The 21,314-nt window shown below is 39.3% G+C and overlaps 1 protein-coding gene across 1 annotated transcript in view; it reads right to left on the bottom strand.

The window, feature by feature from the left end:
• LOC121320062 (leucine-rich repeat-containing G-protein coupled receptor 5-like) overlaps nt 1-20,832 on the bottom strand; it is a 55,524-nt gene extending 34,692 nt beyond the window's left edge. The window contains exon 1 of the mRNA XM_041258218.1: nt 20,472-20,832. Coding sequence (XP_041114152.1) covers nt 20,472-20,680 — 209 coding nt within the window. The 5' untranslated portion in view covers nt 20,681-20,832. The remainder of the gene's footprint in view (nt 1-20,471) is intronic.
• Between the last annotated feature and the right edge of the window lie 482 nt (nt 20,833-21,314).

The raw sequence follows: 21,314 nt of genomic DNA on the forward strand, positions 1-21,314 counted from the left end.
TAGTCTTAAACTGGGGGCATTGCTGCCAAATTTATCCCAGAGTGTGGCTCTCTGGTGCCGGACAGCTTGAACACCTTCTGTTTTGGAATATGTGCATCAGGCTCGGTTCAGGCGCAAGTGATAAAATGTGGAAGGCATGATTGACACAGAATATAAACACTTTTTTTTTGTCTCTATACATAGCACCGTGTTTATGAGCAGCGCAGTAAATGTTTCAATAAGCAGCTGTAAGCAATGTTCAAGGGCACTCGGAAAGAGAAAGTAAGCCTTAAAAAGTATCTTAACTAAAAGACGCCAAGTAGGTCCAAATGCAGTCGACTCCAAAAGGCGCTGCAGGCCAGATAGCCTAAATTTACACTAGGCTTTCAAGTCTACAGGGTTTGTGCCCATTATCCCTAATCTATACAGCTCAATCTAATGGTCTGCCTGTTCGTATCTAGTTGTTTTATGTGTTAAGAGCTCCAACACATTTAAAGTGATGGCATTTTAATAACAACTGTGATAGAAAATGTTAGATCTAAAGCAGGTGGAGTAAATACAGTATTTCACTCAAACTGAGCCACATTAGTTAACCCTGGTAATACTGTAGGAAGCAATAATATAAAGAAAGAACAAAATATATTCTGTACAGTACTTAAAAGATATGTAGGGTAATTTTGCACCATGTCTAAAAGAAAGAAAAAAAAGGAAAAAATGTGTTGCAGTAAAAACTGACTGAAGCTTAGCAATTATTACAATTAATAGAAATAGCCAACCGTAGGCATAAACAAGAAACAGGATTTTGCCAGGGGGCTGTTTGTTGGTGAACAGAGCCTAAACATTGAAGCACACACACACACACACACACACACACACACACAAAAGGTGGATTCCAATCTGAATTGCCAACTACGAGAAGCTCTGGCAAGTTAGTCAAGAAAGCCGTGCAAGGCCGATTAGTTGCTTCAGAAACAATCTTGGCACTCGGTTTAGTCAATGCTCCGGCAGAGGGAGTAGGACAAACAATTAGGGGTGAGAAATAAAAAGATCAAAAGATCAGATGAAACACACAGAGCAGGCATACTGCCAAACCAGGCGAGCGAGCGATCGGCATTCTCTCCTAGTCGGGAGGTTATGCTTAACCACCAAGCTTCTGAGAGATGGTAGTTTAGCAAAACAGTCAATTGCTTTTGAATTCAGATTTCTGATTTATTTAGAAAAAAAAACACTTCTACTGTTGCTGTACCAAAGAAGAAATATTTTTTGAGAATTACACTGACGGTTTCAAACATGACAAAACAAGGTGTCAGTCACTGATCATCTCTTATTAATATGTAACAAGAGGCACCTCATATAGTACTAGTGCAATACTGCACAAATGTCAAATGGCAGTAGTGAGCCAAACAAATATTAGCAGAGATTGCTTGCACGGGTAGTGCAAAATGCCAAAAGCAATCTCTCAACAAGATAACATGGCAGCCAAGTCAAAACTTATTTTTACAATTAATATCTTTGACAGCATCTTTTTTTTCTAACCTGCTAGCTGCAAATATGCGGTGTGTTTTGTGACACTACTGTATGTTAGACTGCAAGGTCATTATTCACTTTCATTAAGCAGGGTTAATGGACCAAGTTATTTTTCACATCCAAAAGGCAACTTTTTCCCCATTATTCTTTTTAATTTTTCAAACCACTATAGAAGGTGCAAACAACAAATGCAGACCTGAGGTGCATGTGTGTTTTAACCAGAAAGCTCCCGCTGGGTTAAGAAATGTTTTAAAAGGCAGAGCATTCTAATAAAAATGATGCTGAGCTGTTAGCAGCCTCTGAGGAATCTGACCATCTTCAGCTCTTTCAAAACAAAAAAGGATATCAGTTTAATTAAAGTATTGCTGCAGCTAAAAACTGTATCAACATAAAAAAACCAAAACTTGTATTTATTACAGAGGCTATATCTTTGTTTTTCTATGGTCGTGCATTAAAGAATGTATATATAGTCCACACTTTGCAGATTGTGATGCATTGTATGTTTTTTCAGTGCGTTTCAATTTAATTATAGATCAAAACAGAGAGATTAGGCTTGAGCCCTCTTACCTCATCTGTCTTTACTTTGAAAGGAACACTAACCATATCTTCAGCATCTGCACACCCCAGAGGCAACTCAATATTTCATAGCAAGCACTACAGCATTCACATAAAGAGCTTTTCATTCTCCTGTGCAAAGTCTATTTTTGTCAAGACGCATTCTTTTGGATAAGCAATCGTCAGTGGCGGGGGTTTTTTTTTGTGGATTTTTGAAGAAATTCACAAAAATAAAATTAAAAAATCAAGCAAGTTCGGTAGGCACAGAACACAGAGTATAGGTGAAGAAAAGTTTGTGATATAACTAGTGGTTACATATACTGTACAGTATGGATGCCACCACTTCGTCAGTGAAACTACACTTACGTTTCCTTGATTTCTAAATCCGGTTTAAGTTTTCTTTCAGGATTGGGTTAATTGAATCTCACCAATGCATTTCCGTCTTTGCACGTTTTGAAGCAGACGAAGTACTGCGCTCAGCCGCTCTCCGTACAGTATTTCACATGTTCATAACAAATACAGCTATGGGACTGAGCATGTGGGCGTTGATAGTCTGCTTAACAATAAGTCCCACAGGTTGAAAGTAAGGGAAGAGTCTTTTGTGTGATGAAAAGCACATCTTGTCGGAAATGTTTGTCTGGAGGCGGAGAACCCCTTTTTGAAAATGTTTTTTAAATAGGGACTCCCAACTGAAAACTACGGGCAAGACAAATCGCAATAGCATGAAAGAAAAAAGAAAATCATCTTGTGAACTGTTAGTCTGCTTGTACTCCCAAAAGGTCAAATGAGTGGTAATTTTGTTGCAGTTTTCCACAGTGAAATGTCCACAGTACAGTAAATCCCACAGTATGGTTCAAAACTTTTTTTGGAAGTTTGGAAGAATACAATACACTGCGAGATCTGAGCACTCAATTCTGAGAATAGAAAAAAATAAGAGATAAAAAACATGATTAGCAAAGCAAAAAAAATAATACAGTGCATGCTGTCTCAAGGTTAGTTGAAACCCCTTCCCCCTTCAAAGACTAAAACAGCTGTGCTCCACTGGCCTGTCTGCATTTCTATAATGTACAGTGTAGATGAACAGAGCACTTGATGCTGTATGCATGACGGTACAGACCCTCAGTGTCTCCCACATTCCACAATACGTGATAATTACTGATTGGGTTCCAAAAGCAATGGTTGGCTGGTGAAGGGCAATGGAATGTAGAGGGCTATGTTAATTCTGAGTGTCTCTATTCTGACCATCTATACGTGGCTGTAGTAAAACATTATTTAAATATATCTCTGTATCCTTCACTAGATTGTCCCTCTTTAAATATGGGTTTTGATAAGAGAATCGCCACCCTGGTGCAGTGTTATCCACACACTGCTCCTTATTTGAAACACAATTGACAACAAATAAACAAACACAAATCAAAACTGGAGTTTTCCAATATTAACAGAATGTTTTGCTTTTTTTTTTTTTTTTTTTTTTTGATGTACTTGAAACTTGCAATCTCAATGCTTTTCAATAGGGTTCTCGACCCGAGTTGTGGCTGACTAAGTCAAGATTCAGGATGTTTTGTGCACATTTTATTCAGGTTATTATGATGAATGTCAGTGGTAAAGGATTTGACCCATATAGGAACTTGCGATCCAACTCCTTTCAGAACAGTTTGGATCTCTGTTGTATCTGAAGCAACCTAATTTTCTCCACATTTCTCAAAAGCTCTGCTACGCAAACTTTTGATAAAAACTTCTTTCTACAAAAAAAGACAGCTGCTCATAATTTTCAAACAGCTGTAAAAACACCATTTAATTAACTACTACCTAGGAATTTAGAAATTAAACTTTAGTTTGATGTCAAAATTTAAAAAAAAAAAAAAAGTCCCCTTGGCTAAAAACACAGTAAAACAATTTTACCAAAAAAACAAAAGAATTAATTTAAAATCAAAGCAAAACAAAACACAACTGCCCAGTTTCCCGTTCCCATATTTAATGTCTAGTAGCAGAGAGCCTACTGATGGACTACCTGCGAGTACAGAGTTTTTTTATTTTTTTCTTGAAACAGTTGTATTCAATTCTCAGGGCTTCTGAACAAAAGCAGATTGGCACATTCTGTTGCATTCAAGCTCTTTAGAAAAGGGGGCCTTACCCTGCCTTTTTCTATAGCCACGCGCTTCACAGTCCCAGCTTCTGAAGAGACCAGAAAAAAAAAGAAAAACAGGGGCTACAGCGGAGACCTTTCAAACTTCTCCCCCTGCCATTGTCGGAGGATTTCCCTTGAAATCTCTTTCAATGGCACATTGAAGGCTTTTGAAAGATTAATTGACATTTGTCAACCACCAGTAAATCTTTAAAACTGTTTCAGGCAAACAGGCTCGACTCCAAGGCAGCCGCGGCGCTTCCCGTTAATCTGTAAGGACGGCCGTTCTGAGGTTTTTTTTTCAGATTCTTGATAATGCCTGGATTAAAAGGACCATTCAAAGGAGAAAGATTTAGCATTCACCTTGTGTACACAGTCATTTCACCAGCGGTATTCATGGGCTGTTATTTCAGCTCCAACATTTGTGCTCTAAATAAGACAAGTTGCCACAAAGGCTTGGCCGAGACATTCTCCAGTGAATTACTTGAAACCTGGGCCCTCTCTTTGTCGTGCCTTGTTGCTTGCTTCCAATGCAATCCACTTTAAATCAGGTGTTCGCTTTGACGTCTTTACAATTTCTGCTACCAACTTAAAAGGGAACGCGCGGGAGAGAGAGAGAGAGAGAGAGGAGAGATAGAGAAAGAAAGGTACATTTCACGTCTCTCAATTAAAATGCCTGGCGAAAGAACAAACAAAAAAACGCTGGTAGCGCTGGGCGTCAGTGTGCCGACAAATTAGCATGTCTCCTCATGTCCTTGCATGAGAGATTTTTAATTCTGGATTTTTTTTTCTTTATTTGAGATTTCACGTTTATCACTATATTTGCACACTTTACATGTGCTTTTACAGGTTTCAATGTCCCTTAATGTATCTATGACCCCTTTATGTTTACTGTGGACTAAAATGTCACCCAAATTTGTATCTTGTAAAAGCTACAATAGGTGCTTTCGGAATTTAAAAAAAAAAAAAAAAATTATGAATTATGAAGTACAAAATTAAATGTTTCCAGACTATTTTTGAAATATTGTGTAATAATTTAGAATAATTAATTATTAATTGTAATTCCCTTAACCCTCTCTTGCCTTTTGTTATAATCAAGTAGTTCATTCCTGTTTTTTTAATTCTGTTGTTAACTTATCCTTATCTATGTATCTGGAAGCCGGAACTTGAGCCCCTTGCATAGTAATGCTTTCTGTGAGGCTGTTGATGTTTTATCAGATAAATTAAATAGAGTGTCCAATGCATGCCCCTTAGTGATCTTCTTTTTTGTTTGTTTTAACTTTGATATTCTTGCTGTTGTGCACCAGATTGTTAGTTACTTCATTACCAATATTATCTGATCCTTTTCCAAAATCCCAATTCCACATTCTTTTCTTTTTGTGTGTATGTACGTTTTGTACACGATTCTAATTCCTTGCAGTTAATATATCTGATATGCAACTAATGCTATTAGATTTAAGTATAATTAATTCTAAATGATTATCTTTATATAACAGATTCATTGGTTCTCCATCACATGGAACTGAAGTTTCTGTTTCTTCATATTTAAAGCATTTCATGTCTGCAACATTTCAGTAAACATGTGTTGGTCTATTTATAATATCTACAGGAGCAACAAATTGTGCCTATGTAGCTCAGGTCTCTATGCCACCACTGCTAAATTTCACTTTCTTGGTGTGTTCTTTATAATCCACATCAAGGTAAAATTTGTATCTATGTTAATTTCTGCTTGTGCATGGGAGGGGACGGGGTAAACACTTTTCATTCTTTTGATCTGTCGATCCTGTCATTGTAAAGGACCAGTGTAAGTGCTTTGTCTATGTTTATAAGGGTTTTCCGTTGTATGTAGTGTGTTTAATGTTGGTGTTTATGTATTAAATACAGGGGATATAAATATGGGTTGCGAGCACAAGTGTTTAAAATGTATATGTGTATTTAGGCACGAGGATTGCACAGCACTTCACGTGCAAGTAAAATATGTGAGCACAGGGAATTGCACTTTATTAATTCACGTGCAGTTGTACCGAGACTCCAATTGAATGATTGATTAGCAATCAAGTCTCGGTACAGCTACATAAAAGCTACATGTTTTCACTCACTCGGGGTTGTGTGTTCAGTGAGTGGAGAACGGGTGTGGAGAGGAGAAATCAAAAGCATTAAGTAAAGTAGACCATCATTTCACTCACCGTGTTTGTCTGTTCGTCTGCCGTTTGTTAGTGTATTTCGTTTACTGTTTTGTCGTTTTATTTGTCCGTTTTGTTTGGCGTCAAGTGCCGTGTGCTGTTTTGTTTAAATCTCTTTTATTTTGTTTATTAAATGCTGAGCACAGCTCAGCATCACCAAACATCCACGTCTCTGTCTGTCCTGTGTTATTGTTTTGGGTCTGACGTCATCCACTACAGTCGTCTTTGTCACAGTGCCCTAGGTGAAGGAATGTTTGTGCAGGTCTCATTAAGTGTGAGAGCAGACCCCCGATAGGTAAACAAAGCTTCACAGTCTAAACAAGCCCTGTTCACTATAATTAGCCCTTCCACTCCAGCGTAAGTGCCCTGGAGGAGGTGGCGTTCCAGTGGACTCACTCAGGCTCGGTTGGTATAAATGCCGGTCATTACAAGTGGCAGATTTAAGCACACTAGCCCAAAGTATTGCACTGTAAAGGAATACTAGGTAAAGGCATGTTAGTGTGCAGGTGATGCTAATAGATTTACAGTGCGAAGGACCGGGACAGTTTGCAACACTTTGAGCATCTGATGGCCTGCTGTGCAACATGGTTCCGTCTATACAAAGTGCCACGACTACAGCTTTTGTATCCAGCTTTGTTAGTCATAACTTAGAATCCTGCTTTGCCACCCATGAATGGGTACATTGCATCGACCATGCAGGATCTATCTATATCTATATCTATATATATATATATCTATATATACACACACACACACACACATATATATATATATATATATATATATATATATATATATATATATATATATATATATATATATATATATATATATATATATATACATATATATATATATACACACATATATACACACACACACACACACACACATGCATGTTTTTACCTGCTAACCAATTTATTCTAATATCAAATAACTGTTTATTTTATAAACCTGTACAGTAAAAAGGAAATAATCCCTCGAAGGATCTGAAATACAATATATTTTACAATATACACAATTTAAGAATACATCATTTACTGGGGACAGCCAGACAAGGAATAATAATCTGCTATCAATATGGTACTTCTTCTATCCATGTTCTATTGCATGCAGGCTGTCATGGACACAAACAAGCAAGTCAAGAGCCTTGCCCAAGGTCAAGCAATGGCCAAGCTAGGAATGAAGATGTGCTGGCTCTTGGGCTGTTGCTCTAGGCTCCATACCAAACTGTCTGTATACATGTATGGATGAGCTCATCCTGTCATCATTCTGTGTGAGCTGTGGTCTGAAAATGTCCTCTAGCTGTGAACTTAATGACAGTGTGGCACTTACGCGTGTATATACTGAATTCTAAACCGGGGCTGCACAGCAGATTCCAGTTCGCATTCTCCCTGTGGCAGCAGGCAGGCAACTTCTACTAGGGACCAAATCTACTAGTTAGTCAGTCAACTAACTCAACTTAGAGGTCTGAGGAGGATCTACATCAGCTCATCGGATCTTTACAGAAAACTCTTTTTTCAGTTATTTCTGATGGAAGACATTAGGCCAAGATGCTACAGCATTTTTTGTTTTCCTGAGATCTTCCACAACCAGCCATCCATTATCATTAACCGCTTAATCCTTTACAGGGTTGCAGTGAGCCAGAGCCTAACCTGGCAGACACAGGGTGCAAGGCAGGACTACACCCTGGACAAGACACCAGTCCATCGCAGGGCACCACACACACTCACACAGAGGGCAATTTAGAATGAATTGAACCCAGGACCCTGGCGCTGTGAGGCAGCAGCGCTAACCACCACGCCACCCCTCTTCCACAACCTTGCCAGTTAATTCTAGTCCATGCAATTGCTCAACGATGTGTCAGGGAATTGTACTCTACTGGCACTGGTTTAAAAAGATTTCAAATCGACTGCTTCCTGAGTGGGAGAAACATATTATTTTCATATGACTCATACTTCATTTTCACCAGGCTGCTTCCTGGACGTAAGCGTGCTGAGAGAACTGTGGGGGCCACAAACCATAACAAGCTTCTGATGTTTGTATAACACCTCTCCTTGCATCTCTAATGCAAAGGGGTTCTGTTTTGGTGTTCTGAGGTGCCAAGTCACCATGAGGAATGTTCACAGAAAAATAACAGCATAGATAACCAGATGTTTTGCTATATCTAATACACGCTTTTCCTCAAATCATCCCCTTTCTTGCAATGGAAGCAGTTCCTAAAACTGAGGCGAAATGAGGAAGTGCAGCTACTTTAGCACAAAATCGTGCGGGCAGGACCTGCGTACACTGAATGGCAAAAAGACTTGTGGGTAGAACTCTGCATTGATCAAGTGAAAATGGTGGTGTCTTGTCCACTGTTTCTAGGATTTGGGCCACTGTTACTGGTTGCACAAACCTGCTGGCTCGACCACAGTTGCAGACTTTGCACTGGCACCCACTGTCACGTAACTTGTGAAGTCAATGAGCCATCTCCTTAGCTCTGACTGTTGCTGATCAGCAGTACACACTTGTTTAGCCTGGCAGTGTATTATCATCAGAATAAGCATTGGTTTGCTCCACTATACAAGCTTGCTCTGATTTTCTCGCTGCAACACAAGTCTACTCGCTGCTCTTACTGGACATCAGGTTTGGGTGCTAATTAATTACACCACCTGGTTTATCATTGCTGTCCTGGCTGCTCTATGAAGAGGACTAAAAAACAAATCTACATTAAACAGAGCAGTGGAAAGTTATTTCCATGTGATTCAGCTGCTATTTATCTGTCTCCACTGTGGAGGATGCTGGTTATGAGTACTGTTTTGTTTCACTAGTTTCATGTCAACCAGCTATAAATGGTCATCATTGAATGAAGGGCACAGGGGCGCTGGAGTTTCATAATCTGGCCCCCGTCCCATTTAATCTGAACCCACGCTACAGTTCAATGTGCTCTGGATTCTCTGAGAAAGGATCCGCCTGACCCTCACGAAGACCCAACCCCCCTCCCCCAAACCGGGACGGGACCTCATTCCCATTTAACCATTTGCCTTGCATGAATTTCAGGAATCCCTACTATTTCCTATGGAAATCCTATGGATTTCTTAAAGCTGTCCGAGGTGGAAAAAAGTAAGGCTTCTTTGCCTCGCCTTTCAGCGACAGCTTCGTTTAGTTTAGTGAGATATCTATACAGGGCCACCAGATTTAACAAAGCACTGTTACACAGCAGTTTAATGAGACTGTCAACCAACATAAGACGGGAATCAATAATAAAAAAAACCTCTCTCAATACTACTGTATATAGTACACCCTGATATTGATTTGATGCAGACATCCGAAATTTCTTTGCATCAGATAGTCTGCATCATAAATCTGGAAGATGCAACAAGATCCTGCTAAACAAAACTTTGACATACCTTAAATCTCGGAAACATTAAATCACTTGTCCTGATTCTCAACAACGAGGGGGAGAGGGAACTGCGGAACCCCAGAATTAAAATCGATTTACTTGTTGATACTATCCCCAAATAAATTAAAGATTTTAATCAGAGGTGCCAATTTTAATAATCTAAGCAGCAAGTTGTAACCACTTAGGACATGCCTCTTTACACTGCATATTTGATTGTATTTTTATTATGTTAAATTCCTTGCTGTACTTTATGCAGGGCAGCATGTCAGCGTGTCACAACATTATGAAACCCAGAAAACTACAGCATCCCAACATATTTTCTGATACTTTCTTTAGTATCACTTCGCTATGTATTAAATATCAATATTTCTAGCAGACACTTAAATGATCTCATCTGTTAGGTGTCCCTGAATGACAGCATACAAGAGCTGAATTTCCTTTTTTTGTATTAGTACATAGTACATTTTTTTTTTTACCAGCTATCTAACCCATTTGAAAGCATCAATACAAGTTTTTAACTGAGCTCCAAGCCAACATTGCTCCCTGCTTCCCCATCCTATACCCCATTTAAGCAACATGAAAGCATTACTTTGCAAACTACTTTTGTCTAGCCTATAATAAAATGAGTTTATCTTCCACATCAAAGCAAATTAGGCAGACCAGAATGCAACAGTAAAATCACCATACTTTCTATTCAGCTCCCCTTTCGCAAAGAAACAGGGCCTGTGTCAAATATGTAGGTATTTCCCACGGCCGGGCTAGACTTTGTTTCCAACAGACGCTGCAGCTAGGACAATGGTTCTTATACAGACACCAGAGTTCTTTAGTTCAGCCATTGTGCAAGAACAGGACTGGTAACATTTGATGAAACATCTAGATTTACATATTTCCCTAATTGCATTTTTTTTTTTCATGCGAGTAAGTTTTATCGGACCAAAGTTAAATGCTTTCTTTATTCTGTTACCAAGGGCAGAGCAGGCCAGGCAAACTACATCAACTACCCAGATGAATGGTGCTGTAAAGAGGGGTAAAAGGAGGCACAGATTTATTCTGATCTCAGTCCCATTCGAACACTCAGCGAGGTGATGGGGGTGTCAGGGGACTAGCACAATGATAAATCCCTCGCTTCAGTCATCCATGCTTTAAAGTGCAAATGCTGTTTTCCAATTAATATGTTGTTCAGTCATTACCGAGCACAAAGGGTCATGGTTGTTTCATTGCAGCACAGAGGTCTGTGAAGCTTAACAATATCACCAATAACATGAGCAGTCAAAGGCCATCGAATCATGGAAGGAATGTGGTGTCACTTGACCCAACATTTTTCTTTCAAACTTCTTTAGAGAGGTAAACTCTCGCTGTGTCAACAACACAAAAACTGACGGAATTCTCTTGTTCTTGGTCTGAATCCACACATCGTTTTTCACATAGTTGCGTTGTTTTCTTTTCTTATATATACTCTGGCATATTTGTTTCTTAATCAGATTTCATGCTCTGTGTCATGCTCTATATTGAATAAGGTGATGTCCTTGTTTAAAAACAAACATTATAAATAAACAAATACAGTAAAACAAAACAAACCAAAAAAAAAATCTCTAATGCCGAAATAGAAAATAAATGTTAACATGGGTTTTAAGGAATGTTGTTTTTTAAGCCCATTTTAATTTTGCTAAATAAATTTCAGTTTAAAAAAAAAAAAAAGATTATTCTTAGTTTTCAAAGAAATGTTTAACCTGGAGAATGTTTTTATTTTTTTTTGTTGTTGTTTTTTCAAACATTCCTTTAAACAACCCTTAAAAATGTATGAATAAGTCCCAATATCCAATCCTACATAGCCTGCCTATATATATATATATAAATTAAAAACTTTAATCAGCTTCAAAAATGTTTAACAAAAAAAGAACAGCACCAAATTCCACTTGCATTTAAAAATGTAATCCGATTTGTGTTGCTTGCCTAGTTAGACTCAATCATGACAAATTACCAGTAAATCTTACACTCAGGTCTTTTAAAGCTCCACTGTGCAGCTGCCCATTTGAAAATAAAATGGTTGCCTTCTTTCACTTTAGCAGGGAATACAAAACATCTATTGAGCACTGCTTTTATTATCACTGGCAATGTCCAGCTGACTTTCAACAACCCAATAGAGTGGAACAACAACGAAGCTCAGCATTGCAGTCCACTTCTGTTCGGTCTCCCCGTTAGACCAAAGCAGTTATTCAGGAGTCAGAGAATGCAGCCCTGCCAGCTTTCTTTTCATTAATTACACACTGCCCACTGCGGCTCCAACAAGAAAATAAATCCAATAGAAGGACAAAAATGTGGTTTGTCACACCAGCATTGAGCAGCTTCACATTATGGGCTTCAAATCTCTCTGATCCAAGGCCTCTGAAGGAATACTGTGGGACAAGCCCGTAGAGAAAGCCTCTTTTCTCCCTTTCCAGAGGCTTTTCTAATTGGTTTTTCAGACTAGCTGTTAAAAGATCCAATAACGACATAAATAAGCCATACTGCCAAGAAAAAAAAAAAAAAAAAAGTTTAGTACTATTTGTTATTTTCTTCTAAACTCTCTTTAAAAAGGAATGGTAATCTTTTGCAGCCATTAGCAAAACATCTAAAACCGCATCTTAAGATAGTTACAATCTGGCAAGTGATAGTGTTCACCATGCAGACAGGCAGAGGGAAGGACACGGTCAACGCATGTTCTGAATGAGGGCCTGAAATAAGAGCTGTGGATTTGATTTAGCGCCGTAATACTAAAACAAACACAGTAAATCCAATGACAAACATTTCTACATCTTTCTCAGTGACTGCAATCAATAACATGTGTCATTACATTCCTTTTTAGTTACACCACTGCGTTTTTTTTTTTTTTTTTTTTTTAAGTTCTGGATGGTTTCAGGTTTAAGTAACGATGGAGGAAGCAAAGCAAAGATAGTCTACTTGCTGGATTAACTCATTTAAAAAAAAACCTTTAAAATACATTCTTTCTTTTCTCTTATGTAACACTGTGACAGGGAGGACCCAGTCACTGGTTCAGCTGCACTATTGCTTTTGCAAACAGGAAAGCCTGCCCAGAGCAGAGCTGATTGGGAGGTCCTGATTGGCTGGGTGGGGGAGGGGTGTGCCCGGGGAGCTCACACCTGTTTGAGAAGGCAACAGCGGCAATGTTCGAGGCGACTGCAACACCATGGCTACACAGACGGGTGCTGAGAGGAAGCTATGGAAGGCCACCTGGTTCAAAAATGCGTTATTTAGTATGCTTTTCAAATATTTAGTGCATTGCGACCAATCAGAAGACATTAAATACTATGTGTTCTAAAGAATAGCAAGAGATTTTCTTCTACGGTGCAAATATAGACTACAAAATACTAAGCTATATGATACACAACCCTTAGTGTTTACATCACTGTTGCTAAACATTGTAACTATAGCACACATCAATATCTGTGTATATGCCATACATTCCATTATGGGTAGCGAATGACTTTGGGCTACAAACTTATTTTAATTTCTGGCAAGCCTGCCCGGAATGCACTTTCTTAAAGGCACAGTCAAGGCATTACTGCAAATGTTAATTTGTTCTCAAGGGTTTGACTTGATTAAACAAAAGAAAAGACTGATTGATTTGTATTTCAGGTGACTGTTTAGCAATTAAGCACATCAAACAAAATTTTTAAAAAGTTACAACGGCAAATACTGTAGTTGCTATTTGTTACAAGGGGGAACAACATCAGAGGTGACTGTGATGTCAGAACTTGTTGGGCGGGTTTTCAAGAAGAAGTTTTGTAAAAGTAGTTGACAACCCAATATTTGAAACATGTACTAAATAATGCATTTTGACCCGGGTGGCCTCTGTGTTCATTTACACCAAGGAGGAGAGGGTCTGCTCCAGAGGAGAGAACTATTGCACAAAAGCCTTCCATTCTAAGACAGTGCTCGTGAAGGCATTGCCCAGCCAAGGCCTTCAGGAAGAGGCCGGAGTTGCAGAGACTTGGCTAGGTTAGTTTATGGGATTTGTAGGGTAGGTTCCTGGAGCGGGATATCTCTGAGGCAAACATTTATTATTAGCTTTTGTTTTGTTTTCTTTATTAAATCCGGCGCAAGGATTACCATTGTTAGTACAGTAATGTTGGGCCTGTGTGTTATTAAATCTGTGCGCCCGTGTGTCATGTCAACACCCACTGCTCTGTGTCTGATTCAGTATTATCCAGTGACAACACACCTCTGTAACATCACCCTGTTACAAATATCTAAACCAAAACAGAGTGAAGGAAAAGGAAAAAAGGGTCACAGCTACAGAGGGGGCAGCAACTCTAATCTCCAGTCAAACTTAAAAGCTCAAAATAAAGTGCAGCTCTGAAGCTGGGAATCACTCAAGCTTGCTGGCTTTCCCAGCGAGGGGCTTTGCTGGTGGATGTAGAAATCGTGCCAGTAATCCATTAATCCTGCCAAAGGAAGGCAGAAGGAAGCTTGGATTGCTGATTTAGTGTTAATGAATTGACTTGACTTTGAAGAAAACCTGCAGAGAAAACAAATGAAGTTGCTTCTGGTAGTTCTCAGCGGCTAAAGTGAAACATTGTTAATGGATCTGCTCAGGCACAAAGGGGACAGAACACAGTCACCTGAACTTTTGAAGTTCAGTTTTTCAGCCCATTTCCAGAAGGCAAGAAAGAGCCACATGGCTAGCTCAATATTTTAAGAGCAAGCTATTTCTATATAAATCATTTATGTTTTATGATACAATAAAATGTTTCGTAGTGTAATGGAAAACTGCGGACAAAACAACACTTAACAGTTGGTCTTCTATCCTCATACAGTATACAGAGATGTTTGCTGTGTTAACAGTAACATTAGATTTGAATTACTGTAGATTAACTATGATGTACTGTACAAACAACAGGACGAAGTGGAAACTTTTACAAGATAATATTGCATTACTTTGCAATAATTATTGCATTATTAGGAAACAGTTTTCCTCAATGATAAAGTTGTCATAGTGATTCAGAAGTGTAGTGCAGCTGGACAGTGAGAACCTGTGAAGTATCTCTATTACAGCTTCTTAAATGTGAAAAAACGTGTTTGCACTGGTGCCAGCCTTCCTGGTTGCAATGTGCTGCGACATGCAGGTTACCTGCAGCACAGCCGTCACAACATGCACTTTAACCCCTCACAGGCCGGGTGTCCAAGTAGAAACCAGTAAGAAGCATTTTCTTTTAGATTTTAAAAGTTATTGTATAAGGAGGAAGCTTTTTTTTAAAGATTTAAAAGAATGATGTAATGCTGCAGTTCTTACAGTGGTACAGCAGGGGGAGTAGTGCTCTGCTCCTTTTACAATGCGTTACCCAATGTGACGGGTGGGCAAGCGTTTAAATTGTACAAGACTCAGGATACATGACCAGAGTCCACTGAATTGGGGGCAGAAATCGCCAGCAAGGTCTGTTCTCCAGAATGGCCCCTGTATGAGTTTGCAATCAGTTGTCAATATGGAAGCAATATACTGGGTGTGTGTGTCTGTCTGTCTATGAGGCGATACCTTGCATCAGGGATATTCAGCTGTTATAGTTAGCAGTATACATGCTGCATGAGGAATTACATTTACATAACAAACAACAAGCCGTGACTTACACAAAAGTGTGTTCTGCTCATCTCATTTAATGTCTATTATTACATGTCACCTAGAAGGCTAAATGGGGCAGAGATACAGTATTAGTCCCAATATATTTTCATTTTTTGTTGTTGTGCATCAATTGTTCTGTATATAGAAACCCCTCGGGTCACTGGCTAGGCAACAAGGCCAAGTGACAGTCTGTTAACCTTAAAATGCACGTTACTCATTCATTTTATAAAAATAAAAAAAGCTGATGAGCCTAGCCCATCTGATTTTAGTTCTCTCCTGCCACAATAATGTGATCTGATCTTCCAGCCAGCCAATAGTCCAGCAGCTAGGTGTCAGTCAGTAGAGAATCTTTACTTTGAATTGTGGCTCACCCGTCTTTAAATTGATTTCACATCAATTAAAACTTGTAATATTAATTTAAACTTTAGGAGGTACAGCACTACAGCACACCCCAGGAGTTAAAGCTGCTGTCACACCTAGCCAACGATTCTGGGTTTGTTTTCCTTTTAAATCTGCACTCTGCATTTTTACAGTTTAGGATTCATTCATACACACACAGTTAAAAAAAAAAAAGAAACGCTGGAGGGAGCAGATTAGTTTAAAAAAAAAAAGATCCGAGCTATGCAGCTTGAGAACACGGCAGGAAATAAATCCATCAGCAAGGTGTTTAACGCTGCTTCATTAACTGTTTAAAAAAGACTCAACTGGCGGTTCAGATCAGCTGATCTATCTGCCCAAGCCCCCACCACATTAAACCACTTCCAGGCACCTCTTTTACAAACCTGCTTTGGCATAACATAGGTTATCCTGCCTGCTCCAAGGAAGATTGACCAGGGCAGGCTTTAAACGCGAGGAGTACTAGACAGGTTTCAGACTTCAAAGTGTTAGCTTGCCTTGCTGCTGCTATTATACCGGCTCTAGCACACGACTCACAATACAATGCGAAGGGAATCTTTTCTGTTATCACTTGCACTGTCTGCTTGCTTGCACCACTCCCTATGTCATGACATTGAAGCGAACATAATCTTAGTGTTATTCTTCTTTTTTTTTTTTTTAAAAAGGGAGGTTCAATTCCTATACATACCCACATCAATCATAATGTTGTATATATGTACAGGTGTGTATACATTTCTATATATAGGAACATAAGATCATTGTTAGAGGAGGCAGCCCTTCCATGGTTATCCAGCTCTCTTAGCTGACTGATCTCAAAACTGTCAGGTTGGGTCTTAAAGGGTCCCAATAGACAAGTGTCACCTAGCCTCTGTCCTGAGTAAATCTCAATATCTTAACTTACTCCTGTGTCCTCTGGTCCTGGTTTCTGTGCCTAAAGTAATAGCAGGATGTGATGCATGGAATAAGGACAGTATATTTCACCAGTTTATTTGGTATTAATATTATAACTTTTTTTTTTACATGTCTAATATTTTGTCCACGAGTGAACGTGTGATTTTCTGAGCTCTGCATTCCCCCAGAATCCCCCCGAAACAAGATATCCTCCAGGGTACATAAACATGAGAAGTAATTTGAAACATTATATATTGTGTTTTTAGAACAAGGCAATACAGAAACATGAACAAAGGTAACCCTAATTCAACCACATGCCCCTGGCCATCACACCTTATACACTGTAAACAAAATTCCCTGAGCTTTGTCTAGCAATCCTTCATCTCTGTAATGACAGCTTACTTTGTTTATAGGCAAACGGTAAGCTATTATCATTTTCTCATCTCTGGTTTTAAAACACTGCTGATTTTTCTAACGTCTTCTCAGAGACTCCAGCAAAGTATCATATGTTGTTCCCATTGTGGCAACAAGAACAGAGTGTGACCTCTGAATGAAGTAACTAAAAGAATGAAGATAAAGCTAAGGCAATAGGTCTTTCTATGGCATAGCTCCAAGATAAACTGCTTCGGTCAAGCTGCCTCACTACAGTACTGAACTGTTTAATGAAGTACACCTCTTGTAGCTCCTTAGGAGACATTTCCAGAAAGCTTGAGAGATTTACAGATAAATCAGCACAAAAAAAAGAACTAGAGTAAGTGAGAACTTTAAAATGCAAGGCATAATGTACTGTTAGTGGTGTGGATCTTGAAAGCCATGCAATTGCAGCAAAGTGAGCACAAAAAACAACACAAAAAAAAAAACTTTGCAACAGATGCAGGGAAATAACTGAAAACTGCTCAAGATAAAGGCTCTGAATCCAGCTAACGTCTCCATTCGCACAGGAGACTGCTAAAGCTCTTGGCTAAAATGTACAGATCTTTGTAGGGCAGGTAAAACTATGCTGTAGCCGTGAATAGGATTAAACATGAAGCAGACAAAGTTTTAAAGCAATGGCCACAGCTGGCATCCAAAGTGCTCTGTTCAATTCATGCACGCGTTCTCTGCTGGAAACAGACTGAACTGGGGAGGCCAGTTGTCCCAAGTTCTACAGACAATGAACCAGATTGTACATGTCCTGGACCTACGCTCTCTCTCTCTATTGTCCCTGCACACGGCCTTATGGTTTCCCTGTCAATCTGCCTGTCAAACAGACAGAAGAAACAGCACACAAAGCATCAATCACCACATTCATTTTTATTATTTCCCTTTCTTATTCAAAATCCCCCTTCATGAAAGTGTCCTCTATCGTTTCAGACCTACGTTTGTAAGCGCTGTTATTAACAATGTCACAATTATTATTATTTTTTTAAATAATGTCAGAAAATTTAAGGCTAGATTCTTAAATATACATATTTGTTTAACTCTAAAATTGTCATAAGCTATTTTTTTCTGAAATGAAAAACACCGATTGCAACTCTAAAATGAATACGAAACGACTTAGGGTTACTTACACGCCCCAGTCATTAAATGAGCAAGTTGTTTATTTACATTTTGCTAACTTAATTTGGTTCCTTTGTGAAAAAAAAAAAAAAACATGCTAATGATACTGAGTAAAGAGTTTTGAGAACCCAGCCCTTCATCCAACTTTAATTAGAAATGCTTTGAACCATTTATCACAGCAAAATAATGTTAAACTAATCAAATACCATTTGTAACTTAAGCGTAACTTTCAGTACAAAATGCATGAACGGCTGACTTCAGATCATACTGAAGATAATACTGTAGAGTCACTCCCTCCCTGCAAACCCATACTAGAAGAAACTGGAATGCATGTATCAGTTATTATTTTAATACAGAAAATGGTATATCACCAAATGGTGTGTGGAATCACATAGTCTGTGGGTATTTCCAGGGCAGGAGGGCAATGAATCCTGAATGTGGAACATTTGCACTGGGGAATGGAATCTGAAAAATCCCATTTGTGGCACAAACTTTGCCACTCTGAAATGATAGAGTACATTACACAACTTGGTTGAAAAACAGGCCTTTATCCAAGCAAGGTCATTTCACAGACATTTAATTTATCCAAAACATTTCACAGATTGACTGCTGTGAAATCCTTCCAGCAGCTGATGACAGGCATCTCAGCACTGCAGAGCACTGCATGCTGCTTCATTACTTGAGTAAGTGTGTCTTTGAAGCAGGGAGACCCCAGACACACCTTCTTTTCCAACACACAGAGAGGGGGAGAAAGGGCTTTGATCTTCAACTGTTTCATTAACACAAACCAAATATAATTTCAATGGAAACACTCCCAGAGCCCTGGCTATTAAACAGAGGCTGGCATACTGTCACTCAAGCCTGTTGGAATTAGTTGCCAGCTCTGACAGTGGTAGATATTTCTATTTTTAGTCTGACGCTACATTTATAGGCACTTATACATTTTCATGGCTGAACAAAAACGTAATTACAGGTTGTTTACAAGTACTAGTATACAGTCAGCCTTATCTTGTTTTTTTTTCTCTCTCTCTCTGAATGAATTCCTTATTGTGTTAATAGCTGAAATTATATATATGTATATATACACACACACACACACACACAATGTGCAAAATGTCTATATAAGTAGATTACTAGATTCAAATATGCGCATTTACATTGTTAAAAGTAGCGAAGCTGTTTAAAAGGCACACGGAATACAACGGGAAGATTTCCTTTAGCTACGTGCAGTCTACACCGTTCCTCTGTGATTGAAAAATCCAGCTTGTGATTCCCTGCAACTGCTGCGCCAAAGTTACTGTTTTTATATAACATTAACATCAGGTATACTCTCACAAATAATTAGTTAAACCGCATTAGAGTAAATGTCGCTGTTTTGCAGTGTAGCTGTTACAATACAGCACTTGTAAAATAAATAAACACATACATACATACACACATATAAAAGAGTAGTGTACTGTTAGCTGTTCTACAAATTATGCAAGCGCTGGTCGGGTGACAGCTACATTGTGCCTGTATTAATTATATGGTGTTTGATATATCATTCCAGAAATGATACGGACTGTCCCTGGTGGCGACCTTATCAGGTGAGCTTAGCCAATGTTTACATAAACACAAGCATATTTTACCACCGTTTAATTACACGATAGCTCGCTCGGTGTAAACACTGATTTTTTTAATGTATGTTTTTTTTTTTTACACAGCAAACAGGTTGAGTATATGGTCTGTACCTAGAGAAGTCTGGTCCAATGTGTGTGTTTTAGTACTATTACACTGGCTGTAGCAGCGACACCCTCAATTGCCCTCAATGTACTGGAATGATGGTTAAAAAAAATAATAATTAAAACGTTTTCGTAGAATGCAAAAACCTTGGCATCAAGGTGAAACAACAGAGATGACTGTATGCATTACACGACATACTTCACTGTAGTGTGTATAAAGGGAGGCTAAATCGAGGCATGGGTGTTCTACTAGTGCTGCTTGCTACGATATCAAACCACCTCGGTCTGATGTAGTTAAGTTTGGTTTTGTTTTTTTGTTCTCAGATAAAATACCTGTACTGCATTAGCATTGCTAAAAAACACATGCCATGCAGCCATTGTGCACGTGCAAGCAGGTAAAGTTTCACACACGCTTTGAAAAAATAAATACACTTCTGCACCTCCGCTGTACAAAGCTGAGTCTGTTAGTTGCATTTCCTTTACACACACGCTTTGCACAAAACAAGACACTGTAAGAGAATGCAACAACCCGCTACGGACGAGCTACACTTACAGGTACGATGTGAAGACGCTCAGGTTTGCAGGCAGAGCCGTGAGCCCGAGGTCCGAGCAGTCAACTCGGAGGAGCATGCCATCCTCCTCGCAATGACAAATGGACGGGCAGTCTCTCTGCGGCTTCCCGGCTTCGGTCCCCCCTCCAGCAGCTACTAGCAGCAGCAACAGTGCAACTAAAAAGCAGTGAGGGAAAGGAGGATGCAACATCTCTGCAGTTTCAGGGAGAGACAACTGTAGCGGCGGCGGCGGCAGCTCTCACTAGCAGTGGGACGCACTCATTCCTGGGCAGCTCTGAGCAGTGTCTCTTGTGACTGTCTGTGCAGCATTCCAGTTCCCTCGCCGCTTTAAACAGTCCTCCCTGAACACCGCGCTCCGTGACGTCACTCGCTGCCATTCAAAGGCAAGGGATATGTGGGGCGAAGGAGCGCGCTGATCGGTCCCGCAGTTGTCTGATAATAGTAGCCACAGAGGCTGCTGGAGGGTTGCGTGTTACCAGAGCAGTTATTACAGTGTCGGACCGGAACCGCAGAACACACACAAACACAAAAAAGTAATGTTGCACTTCAAATAGTACGAGACAGCAGAAGATACTGACTGACAAAAACAAAACTACCAACATGATGGAACCCCCCACCCCCACACACACATAGACACACACACACACACACACACACTGTATTCACTAAGGTTGGGCAACTATTCTATTCTGTACCTTCTCAAATGATTATACAATAAAACGGAACTTGACATTCAAATTGATTGATAAGACCGACACCCTCATTAAAGATCACTACAGGTACAGGACAGAGTAAACAGCAGGGCTGACAAAGAGATCTATTCA

The sequence above is a fragment of the Polyodon spathula genome, chromosome 8, assembly GCF_017654505.1.
Source record: "Polyodon spathula isolate WHYD16114869_AA chromosome 8, ASM1765450v1, whole genome shotgun sequence".
In the NCBI taxonomy this organism is placed as follows: Eukaryota; Metazoa; Chordata; class Actinopteri; order Acipenseriformes; family Polyodontidae; genus Polyodon; species Polyodon spathula.